The following is a 12,157-nucleotide window of genomic DNA, read 5'->3' as shown; positions in this document are numbered from 1 at the left end:
TCCCTCAGGGCTCAACTCAAGTCCTTCCCCTTCACCAAGGGTCCTGAGCTTCCCCAGCGGGCACCCCTCCAGGCATCGCTGTTCACACTCCCTTCTGCTGTCTCACCCAAGTTGCCAACTGGCTGACCTGCACCTGGGCGTACCTGCCCGCCTGAGCTAGACTGTGACCTCTGGGGGACCAGAGCCTCTGCCTGAGGTTTCTGAGTCCCTGGCACTAAAGTGGGCCCAGAGAAGGTGTTGTGCGCTCTTATCTGAATAGACAAACTGATAAGTGAGAAGTGGCTTCCTAAATGGAGTGGGGGCGGCAGTGGCTAGGGCCAGGGGTCAGGGGAAGTAGGGGCACAGCCATTGTACCATTGACCCCAGCCTTGCTGAAGCTTCCAGGGGCTTTGCTGGCCCACTAGAGGTCTTGAGTTGACGTGACCCCAGGCTGAAGGACAGAGGACAGCCAGAGTCCATCTGGGTTGGGAATCAGGGTGGCGGAAGTGAGAGGAAGCCAGGAATTCTGGGTGCGCCACGGGTGACTTCATCCCAGTCAGAAACTCTGGAAGCTCTCAGTCCTCACTCTGGGATCGGGAAGACCATAGAGAGGAAACGTGGGTGTCGTGCTTTTATTACGAGATGATGTTGACCTGGGCCCAGTCCCCCTGAGATGGGCCAGAGACTGTCAGGACATAACTGGGTCCTTCTTCATGATCCTGACCTTGTGACCCCACTTTGGGAAACAGCCCAGGGGCTTTCCTTCTGGCAGAGTGTGAACTCTTCTGCGCAGAGGATCCTGGGCCCTCTTCCATTCCTGGCCAGCCTCTGATAGAGGTGAGATGGGGGTCACTGAAAGGTGAAACCCTACAACACCCAGCCTCACCCAGACCACCCTTGAGACCAGACTCCTGAGGCCCCAGGACCTAGAAGGTTGATAAAGAGAGTGTGGGGTCATCGGGAGGGAAGCCACTGCCTGGCCATCCCCTCCCACAGTGGCTAGAGCACCTGAGCGGGGCCTGGCGGTGCTCCCTCCACTTCCTTTCTCCCTGCCACGCTGCCCACTAGACCCTCTTGGGTTTGCCTCAGAGAGAGACACAGAGGCATTGCCCAAAGTGTAGGCACGGTCCAGAAACCTCAAACACGGTTTCTTCAGGGCCAGGGCAGGAAGGACTCAGCTGAGAGGGGGGCCTTTGGGGCACTGACTTCCTCCTCACTCCAGAGGCCACAGGAAGTCAGACCCCCCTTTCCATCCCATGCTCAGGCCCAGTCACAGAGAGAAGATGCTCTGGGGGGGGCTCCTTCCCCCAGCCCCTGCAACCTGCGTGATGGTGAGACCTACTTCTGGGAGTCTGGGGAAGTGGGACAGCCCAGCACCACGACCCCCATCCGTGAGGTTGGAAGGAAACCCCTTCCCTGCAAGATGGCACTCTTAGGCTCTCCTGGCATCTCAGGGGTCTCGGGAGGACTCCACGCAGGGCTCCCGGCAGCTGATGAGTGCTCACAGCTGCACCCAGGACCATGAGGAGCCATGAAATGAACACAGCGGTCTTCCTAGATGGTCACCTTTTCTCCCACACTTGAGGCATCCACCCCTATGGACATATAATTCACATACAATATTCCACTAGTCTCGAACGAATATGCCAGCACCTCGGTATTTTATACACTGGGAGGTGCTCCCCGTGATAAGGCTAGTCACCGTCTATCGGCATACAACATTATTGTACTATCATTGCCTCCATCCCCTATGCTGTATGTCTCATCCCCGTGGCTGATTTATTTTGTAAGTGGAAGTTTGCACCCCTTAATCCCCTTCACCTATTTCACAGCCCCCCACCCCTTCCCACTCTGGAAACCAGCAGTTTGTTCCTATATCTAGAAGTCCGTTTCTGTTTCATTTTCTTTGGTTTGTTCGTTTGTGTTTTTCATTTTACATGTAAATGAGGTCATGTGGCATTTTCCTTCTTTATCTGACTTATTTCACTTAGCATGATAATTCTCTAGATCCATCCATGTGTTCACAATGGCAAGAGTTCATTTTTTATGGCTGAGTCATATTCCGTTGTATATACACACCACATCTTCTTTATCCGTTGATCTGTCAGTGGACACTGGGGCTGTTTCTGTAATTTGGCTACTGTAAACAACGCTGCCATAAACATCCGGGTGCATGTATCCCTAGGAATTAGTTTTTCTGCATTTTGGGGGTAACTACCCACTAGTGTGATTACTGGATCATAGGGTAGTTCTATTTTTCTCTTTGGGGAACCTCCATACTACTTTCCACAGTTTGCATTCCCACCAACAATGCACAATGGTTCCTTTTTCTCCACATCCTCACCAACACTTGTTTCGTGTGTGTGTGTGTGTGTGTGTGTGTGTATGTGTGTGTGTGATTTTAGCCACTCTGACAGGTGTGAGCTGGTATCTCACTGTGATTTTGATTTGCATTTCCCTGATGATGAGTGATGTCGAGCATCTCTCCATGTGTCTTGTTTAGCTATCTGGATGTCTTCTTTGGAGAAATGTCTGTTCACTTCTTCTGCCCATTTTTTTAAAAAGATTTTATTTTATTTATTTGACACAGAGAGAGAGACCACAAGGAAGCAGAGAGGCAGGCAGAGAGAGGGGGGGAAGCAGGTTCTCTGCTCAGCAGAGAGCCTGATGTGGGGCTCAATCCCAGGACCCTGAGACCACGACCTGAGCAGAAGGCAGAGGCTTAACCCACTGAGCCACCCAGGCACCCCTTCTGCCCACTTTTTAATTGGATTATTTGTTTTGGGAGTGTTGAATTGTTTAAGTTCTATATGTATTTTGGATACTAACCCTTTATTGGATACATCATTTGCAAATATCTTCTCCCATCCTATAGGTTGCCTTTTAGTCTTGTTAATTGTTTCCTCCCCTGTACGGAAGTTTTTCTTTTGACGTAGTCCCAATAGTTTATTTTTTGTTTCATTTTTCTTGCCTCAGGAGACGTATCTAGAAAAATGTTGCTGCAACTGATGTCAGAGACATTATTGTCTGTGCTCTCTTCTAGGATTTTTATGGTTTCAGGTCTCACATTTAGGTCTTTCATCTATTTTGAATTTATTTTTGTGTGTGGTGTAAGAAAGTGGTCCAGTTTCATTCAAACTTTGCTCTCTGGTTTTCTCAACATCATTTGTCGAGGAGACTGTCTTTTCCCTACTGAATATTCTTTCCTGCTTTATTGAAGACTAATTGACCATATAATTGTAGGTTTATTTCTGGGACTCCTATTCTGTTCCACTGATCTAGAACACTTGCGATTTTTTGTGTCCCTTTGATACAAGCCATACTGACAAGTATAAGGTGATATCTCATTGTGGTTTTGATTTTGCCTTTCCCTCATGATGATGCTGAGCATCTTTTCATGTGCCTATTGGCCATCTGGATGTCTTTTTGGAAAAATGTCTATTCAAGCCCTCTGCACATTTTTTATTCAGGCTATTTGTTGGTTGCTAAATTGTGTAAGTTTTTTATATATTTTAGATATTAATCCCTTATTGGATATATGATTTGCAATTTCCTTCTCCCATTAGTAGTTGTCTTTTTGTTTTGTTGATGGGTTGCATGCAAAAGCTTTTTGTTTACTATAGTCCCATTTGTTTATTTTAGCCTTTGCTGCCCTTGCCTCAAGAGAGCGAGCCAAAAAAATATATTGCTACAACTGCTGTCAAAGAGCTCACTGCTTATGTTTTCTTCTAGGAATTTTGTGATTTTAGGTCTTACATTCAAGTCTTTGATCCACTTTAAATTTCTTCCCATTGTATATTCTTGCTTCCTTTGTTATAGATTAATTGGCCATATATGCCTAAGGTTTTTTTCTGGACTTTCTGTTTTATTCTCTTCATCTGTATGTCTGTTTTTGTGTCAGTACCACACTATTACAATTATTGTAGCTTGATAATACAGTTTGAAACCAGAGGTCCCGATCTTGCCAATTTGGACCTTTTCCAAGACTGCTTTACCTATTGGGGGGTCTTTTGTGGTTTCATACAAATTTTAGGATTCTTTTTTCTAGTACTGTGAAAAATGCCTTTGGTATTTTGATAGAGATTGCATTGAATCTGTAGATTCCTTTGGATATTATGGACATTTTAACAATATTCTTACAATCCATGAACATGGTATATCTTTCCATATTTTGTATGTCATCTTCAATTCCTTTCATTAATGTCTTAGAATTCAGAGTACAGGTCTTTCACTTCCTTGATTAAAGTTATTCACAGGTATTTTTTTTTTTATGTAATTGTAAATGGGATCATTTTCTTAATTTCTCTTTCTGATAGCTTATTATTAGTACATAGAAACAATTTATGTATGTCAATTTTGTATCCTGTGACTTTATTGAATTTGTTAGTTCTAATAGTTTTTTTGGTGGAATCATTAGGGTTTTCTATGTATAGTAGCATGTCATCTGCAAATAATAACAGTTTTACTTCTTCCGTTCTCAACTTGGATGACTTTTATTTATTTTTCTTGTCTAATTACTGAGGCTAAGACTTCCAATATTGAATAAATGTGGTAAGATTGGACATCCTTTCAGCTTTTCACCATTGATGATGTTAGCTATAGTTTTTCATATATGGCCTTTATTATGATGAAGTATGTTCCTTCTATACAATTTTGTTTAGAGTTTTTATCATAAATGGTTGTTGAATTTTGTCCAATGCTCTTTTTGCATCTATTGAGATTATCATATGATTTTTATCCATCAATTTGTTAATGTAGTGTATCAGGTTGATTGCTCTGTGGATGTTGAACCATTCCCTCCCCCTGGAATAAATGCCACTTGATTGTGTTGTGTGATCCTTTTAATGTATCATTGAATTCAGTCTGCTAATTATTGAGGATTTTTGCATCTATGTTCATCAGGGATATTGGCTTGTAATTTTCTTTTTTCATGATGTCTTTACCTGGTTTTGGTATCAGGGCAATCCCAGCCTAATAAAATAAGTTTGGAAGCATTCTTTCCTCTTAAATTTTTTAGAATAATTTGAGAAGGCTAACTACTAACTCTTTAAATATTTGGCAGAATTTACCTGGAAAGCTGTTGGTGCTGGACTTTTGTTTTGGGAGGAGTTTTTAAATTACTGATTAAATTTTATTACCTGTAATCAGCCTATTACCTGTAATTATGATTCTTCATAATTCCATCTCAGAAGGTTACATGTTTCTACTTTTTAGTTTCATTGACCTTGCTGTTGTTTTTTTTAATCTTTGTTTATTGCCGCTCTGATCTTTATTTCTTCCTTTACTAACTTTGGGCTTTGATCATTCTTTTTCTCATCCCTTTAGGTATAAAGTTAAATTGTTTATTTGGGATTTTCTCTTATTTCTTGAGATACACCTGTATAACTATGAACTTTCCTCTTAGAATTGTTTTTGCTTTATCCCACAGATTTTAGAAAGTCGTGTTTTCATTTTCATTCATCTCAGGGTATTTATTTTCCCTTGGATTTCTTCATTGACACATTGGTTATTTAGTAACATGTTATTTAGCCTTTATGTATTTGTGATTTTTTAAATTTTCTTTTTATAACTGATGTCTGGTTTCCTACCATCATGGTCAGAAAAGATGCTTGATATGATTTCAGTCTTCTTGAATTAAGACTTGTTTTGTGGCCTAACATGTGATCTATCCTGTAGAGTGTTTCATGTGCACTTAACAATAATATGTATTCTGTGGTTTGGGGATAAAATGTCCCATATATACCTATTAAGTCCATCTGGCCTAACGTGTTGTCATGGCCAATATTTCCTTGTTGGTTTTCTGTCTGGATGACCTATCCACTGATGTAAGTGAGGCATTAAAGTCCTCTACTATTATGGTATTACTGTCCATTTCTTAAAATCCATCTGAGCTTTCAAAGATAACATGAGAAATTTTAAAGCAATTTCCTTCTTAAGACAGACACTTCAGACTCTTCCTCAGTTTGTGCAAGTTACCTCTCTGGTAGAAAAGTTTGAGCAATGTTAAAATAATGCATTTCCCCTCTCTGTGTGATTATTGTTTTAATAACAATCCACTGCGATTCTAAGACCTAGAAGAATGCCTCCCTGATGGTGGGATTTAGTCCCTGTGACTGATGACAACAGACTCAGAACACCAGAATGTTTGAGCTGGAAGGAACTGTAGATATCAAGTCAGGTTCTATTTTAACAGAAAAGGTCCTAAAGAAAATGCGATATGCCCAAGGTCACAGAGCTCCATCTCAAGGGTGCCAACCCCACCTGCTTTGGAAACAACTTTAGTCACCACCTCACACCCACCCCTCCAAGATCCACAGCTGCAGATCAGTGGACTCATTGCCTCCCCAGGGGCAATGGAAGTCTTCTTGGGTCTAGGTCTGCTGCCCATTTGCCCCTCCATAGGTGGTTCTAGAACCACCCAAGGTGGGTTCCAAAGCTCCAGGAAAAAGATGTGCACAAGCTGTCTACACCCAGATTTTTGTATCCTTTCTGGTTTGTGGCCTTGGCAATGGTCTAGTCATGTTCTCTCTACCCAGATATCTTTGCAGTTATTGTTACCTTGTTATCTTATATCAGTCACTAATTATGGTTCGTATTAGCCAAGGTCCCGGCAGGAAACAGATGGCACACTCAGAAGTTTAATGAAGAGAGTTTAATGGGGACTGTTTACAGAGGGCTGGAGAAGCACCCAATAGACTAGCAACTGCAGGAAGCCATTACCACCCACGCACCCAGAAGGACAACAAGAGGAGGTGAGGTGGCAAGACCCTGGTGGGAGCTGGGGCCATGGAAGAAGGGCCACCCAGCAGGAAAAACACAGCCATTGGCTGAACTGCAGGGAGGAAAGAAAGGAGGTGGAAGAAAGGCCCCACCTCTCTTTCTTCCCTCCTCCTGGCTTCTGCCAGGACCTCCTGTTCGTAAAACCCATCTGGAAACCAGACGGCAAGGGAGCCCAGATGAGTTGGTGCACAGAGGATGTCCTCCCAGGTGGAGAAGCAGAGAATGAAAGGGGGCCAGCAGGAGACACAGAGAATACCAGCACGTGGCTCGTTTCCTTCTCCCATTTATTTACTCTGCTGGTAAAGTGCCACATCTGTCATCTCTCTATGGTTCTTGAAGGCCGATCACAGAATTGCAACTGGCTGGATATTTCATGTGGTCCGATTAGACCAAGCATTGGCCAGAAATGGCCAATTGCAGGAGAACATGTTGCAGAAAAAATTATTGCAATGAAGTCATGTTCTGTGAGCTTTATTTTTCATGATTCAACAAATTCTGCCCATTTAATTGCCCCAAACCCAATGTCTTCCCTTTCAAAAATGCCAAAAATACATATTTCTTCCATTTACATGAACAGTGGGTGAAGCTTAGTACTGTGTTGGGCTGTGTACATCACATTCATGCCTTTGTTGATCTGGCAGGAGGCCCAGGGTCAGTAAGGCCCCAGCCCAACCAAAGCTGTGGGCCGGGGGTGGTTACTAGGGTTCATCTCATATGCTAATTTTAATCACTAGATTGTTGGGCTGACCAGGACCATGAGGCTGTATCTCAGCTCAGCAGGGCCATGATTGATTAGTGATGTCTGCCATGGACATAGACAAAGCTGTGGTGGTACCAGTGCCATCTTGGACCTAAACAGTTACCTAGCTTGGCTTTTGGAGGAACCTCTGTGATTTCCTCCTCTACCAGTCTGTGGCTTCCCGCCCTGTCCTTCTTTCTTTCTTTCTCTCACTGTACTGGATCATGCTGAGTGATCCCAGCCTAGGAGAATATCCAGCCAGGTCCCCCTCCACTCTTTTAGCAAAGAACCTGACCGCGCTCTTCTTCACAGGCCACCACTCACGTGTACGTGACCATTGTGGACGAGAATGATAACGCACCAGTGTTCCAGCAGCCTCACTATGAGATCGTACTGGATGAGGGCCCAGACACAATCAATGCTACCCTCATCACCATCCAGGCACTAGATCCGGATGAGGGGCCCAACGGCACAGTTAGCTACGCCATTGTCGCAGGCAACATCATCAACACCTTCCGTATCGACAGACACACGGTCAGCAGCCAAGGGTGGGGTGTAAGAGGAGGCTCTGCTGGCAGAGCAGATGTGACGTCATGGGAGGTGGGAATGGAGAAAAGATGGAGTCTGGGAGGACAGTGTGGAGGCAGCTGGTGCGGAAGGAAGCAAAGCTTAGGTGGGGCGGCAACACGGGCTCCCCGTCATGGCTGAGATATCAGAGCACACCTCCAGGGAGGGGTGGTCTGAGGGTACCCCATGAAGAAGCTGGTCCTTGGGGACCCACTGATCCATGCTTGTCCCCTCTGTTCTCCCCCCAGGGCGTCATCAGTGCCGCCAAGGAGCTGGACTATGAGATTAGCCATGGCCGCTACACTCTAACCGTCACTGCAACAGACCAGTGCCCGATCTTGTCTCAGCGCCTCACCTCCATCACCACGGTGGGTGGCTGGGACACAGAATCAGCATGGGAGAGGACAGGGCCCAGGAAGCTCTAACGGGGAAGGGGCAAAGGGAAGATTGTCCAGGAGAAACGCCTAAATCCGAGAGCCCTGTCCTGGTCTTGGCAACTCAGCCAAACTTGCTATGTGACTTGGAGGAGCTTACTGAACTTCTCTGCGTGGCTTCATCTGTCAGACAGATGATGACCCCTGCCTTTCCCCCACCCCACCCTTCATGGGAAGGGCACCAACTCTGGTCAAACCAACAGAAGCTCATCTCCCTGCTCTTCCATCAAAGACTCAAGGCAAGTCAGTTCACCTGCCTGAGCTCCGCTTTCCTCCTGCATGAAAGGGAGAGAGTGAAGGCTCGTCAGTGTGGGCAGAGCAGACCATGGGAAATGACCGTAGGGCGGCAGTAAATAGAAGTCCAGAGCATTATGCTAATATGATGATTATGTCCATAAAAAGGCTTTGACACTGACAATAACTTATCTGTAGGCATAGCTTAAAAGGCACCCCCCTCCCTCCACGATCCCAGAGAATTCCTGCATCAGCCCCAGGAGACAGGATTATCAGACCCACTTTACAGATGAGGGAACTGGGCTCAGCTCCAGGCTAGCCGGCGTGGAGCCCCAGTGAAGCCTGTCCACTACCTCAGGTGCTCGTGAACGTGAATGACGTCAATGACAACGTGCCCACCTTCCCCCGAGACTATGAGGGACCATTTGATGTCACCGAGGGCCAGCCGGGGCCCCGTGTGTGGACCTTCCTGGCCCACGACCAGGACTCGGGCCCCAATGGGCAGGTGGAATACAGCATCGTGGATGGAGACCCTCTGGGTGAGTGGGGCCTGAGCCAGACGTGGAGGGCAGCGCAACCCGGGACCCTCTCCCCAACCCCACTCAGGAGCCCTGACCTTGCACTCTCTGGGCCTCAGTTTCCCAACCCATAAGATGCCGGAAATACTCTTCTCCCCACCCCTTCTTCACAGGGATATGAGAGAACATTCTGAAATCTGAGACTAGTAGCCTTGGAGGGTCACCCTTTGAGAATCAGGTAGAAAATGCCCCAGCATCATACCCAGAGGAAAGACCCCCGGGCAGAGGAGGATGAATATCCTTACCCCAACCCTTCAGGACCCCGAGATGCATTCAGCACCTGGATTTTTCTGTACAGCTGGTTGCCAGGCATAGCCTTCACAGCTACTTCAGTGGTCGTCCTCGGGAAGAGCGGGCTTGGCCCTGGCCTGAGCAGTTCCACAAATCAGTTTCTGCTCGTTTCTGTAGAGTCAGAATTCCAGACTCAAAGGCTTGCTGGTACCAGGCTGGGAACACACATGCAGGAAGGGGTCTAGGCAAGACAGTAAGGAGTAGTGGGGGCTGTGGGGCCCAAGCTCAGCTTCTGCTGGTGTGGCTATGTCAACATGCAGGCCCCAAGGTGCTAGGTCTTCCCACATTCAAAACAAAATCTAGAAATCCAAATCTTTGTGAAACATCTGGATTTTCAATGGGCCATATTTTATTGAGCACCTACCCTATGCCAGTCATAATTCAGGTGCTGAGGATGCTGGATGGTACAAGACGGACACAGATTCCTGTCCTTAGCACATGTTCCAGTGGGAAGACGCAGGCGATGAACCTAAGTGACTGAGTAGATAACTTAGTATATTGGGAGGTGCTAAGGGCTATGGAGAGATATAAAGCCAGGAGATGGGGCGTGCCAAGCAGAAGCTGCAATTTTGAATAGGGTGCTCAGGGAGGACCTGTCCAGGGAGGTGACATTTGAGCAAAGACCTGAAGGAAAGCAGAACGGGTCATGTGGACATCTGGGGAAGACCATTCCAGACAGAGGGAACAGCAAGTGCAAAGGCCCTGCGGCCAGAGCATGCTAAGTCAAGTGAGAGGAGGAGCAGGAAGGGATGAGGTCAGAGAGGTAGTAGCTCCAGACATTCTTGGGTCTTGCTGACCATGATGAGGACGTGACTTTGGCGCCAAGTGATCTGGGAACCAAAGGAGGGCTAGGAGCACAGGAGGTACCCAATTTGACTTAGATGTGACCGGGGTCACTCTGATTCCTGTGCTCAGAACAGACTGTTGAGGTCAAGGAATGGGAGCAGGAGGGACCATAGGAGCCTATTACAATCACTCAGGCTACAGATGGCATAGCTGGGACCAGGCTGGTCACACCGAAGGTGGTGACGGTGAGGTAGACGGCTCTCGCATATTTCAGAGTTGGAACCAACAGGATGTGCTGACTTATTAGATGTGGAGAAAGTCAGAGATGACACCAGGGTTTCAGTCTGAGCAACTGGAGAGAGGGCATGACTGTCAGCCTGTGGGGGAGGCTGCGGTGGGAGCAGGTGAGCGGGGAGAGGTGAGGGGAGGTGTGAGATGGCAAGTGGGGGTTAGACGCCCAAGCCAGGGGTTCGGGAGGGACGTCTCTGCTGGGAGCTGTCAGCATGGAGATACACAAAGCCACGAGCTGAGAGGCCCGCACCAGAGAAGTAGGCAGATGAGAGCTCCCAGGATAGAACACAGAACCTGGGCTGTATTTGCAGTCAAGACGCTTAAACTCACTTCCACAGAGCAAGACTTGGAGGCCCTGCTAGCCTGAGCTTGCAGGAGGTCGCTCCATTCTGTCAGTCCACCGTTTCACACCCCAAAAGTCCTTTCTCTGGCCAAGCAGCATGGCTTCCTCTCCCGAAACCAGCAGAGCGAGGGACTTTCTCTGTTATTCTCACAACCGCGGAGGCTTGATCGTCGCCCGGGAGTCCCTGCGCCTGTTTGGGAGGCTACTGAAGCTTCACCGAGGGGTGGGAGCTGGGCAGGCGGCTGACCCCCTGCCTAGCAAGAGGCCCTCACTGCTCCCAGCTTTGGGGTACAGGGCTCACACCTATATCCTAGCACACTGCAGACAGCTCCGTGCCATGGACTTTTGGAGTCCTGAGCCAGACCTCCCAGTTAAATTGACACATGATCATGGTCAGCCATAGGAATTTAGGGTCTTGTGGGCATCCCAGGAGACTGAGAGGCACCTCCTGGCCACTGCCCAGAGGAGTAAGAGAAGTTTAGGGTCCTCTTCCCCCAGGAAGGAAGAGCCCAGAGATAACTTCAGGATCACAGAGCACCGCCCCATTTCAGGGTAGACTAGGGAAGGCTAGGGGTGTGCCTGACTAGCTCCCACAAAGCCACCGTGTCCACTCCCCACAGCGTCCCCTACCTCCAGGTTCAGTGACAGCACAGCATTAACCTGAAATCCTGACACACTATGTGTCAGGACTGTTTTCCATGGAGAACCGGCTTAGTGACACGCCACAGGTGAAGATACACGGTCTGGGCCCCTCCGGCTCCCAGCCCTGCAGCCGGAGCCTGGAGGGGCTCCTCTTGGTGGAGAGATGTCAGGGGCGACAGGAAGCCCTACTAGGCTCTGCAGAGGACATACGCAGTCAAGCAATAGTTGGGAAACAGGCTCTATCCCTTGGAGCCCCTCCCTTTAGTCTTGGCCTTCTCAGAACCTCCAGCTGCCCCTTCCAGGCCAGCCTGCTCCTCCGACCCCTCATCTATCCTCATCCCCCTCTGAAGGCCCCAGTTCCCTCGGGGGACTGCCTGGGCTCCTTTCCAAGTCCCTCTAATCACACCAAGACCTGCCCTGGATCCAGCACCCAGGAGGTGGACCAGGCCTTGTCCAGTCCCAGTGCCACCCTTTTATTGGCCCATTTTCTGTA

General features: G+C 47.7%; 1 protein-coding gene across 1 annotated transcript in view; it reads left to right on the top strand.

Annotated features, from left to right (window-relative positions):
- The window catches only part of CDH23 (cadherin related 23), a gene marked incomplete at its 5' end in the record, with an annotated part of 358,117 nt that overhangs the window by 317,947 nt on the left and 28,013 nt on the right, over nucleotides 1-12,157 (top strand). Inside the window, 3 exons of the mRNA XM_080822934.1 lie at nucleotides 7,811-8,032; nucleotides 8,314-8,433; nucleotides 9,092-9,272. Of these exons, the coding sequence (XP_080679060.1) occupies nucleotides 7,811-8,032; nucleotides 8,314-8,433; nucleotides 9,092-9,272 (523 nt within the window). The remainder of the gene's footprint in view (nucleotides 1-7,810; nucleotides 8,033-8,313; nucleotides 8,434-9,091; nucleotides 9,273-12,157) is intronic.

The sequence above is a fragment of the Martes martes genome (assembly GCF_963455335.1).
Source record: "Martes martes genome assembly, chromosome: 14".
Classification (NCBI taxonomy): domain Eukaryota; kingdom Metazoa; phylum Chordata; class Mammalia; order Carnivora; family Mustelidae; genus Martes; species Martes martes.
This window is presented reverse-complemented; position numbering and strand designations above follow the sequence as displayed.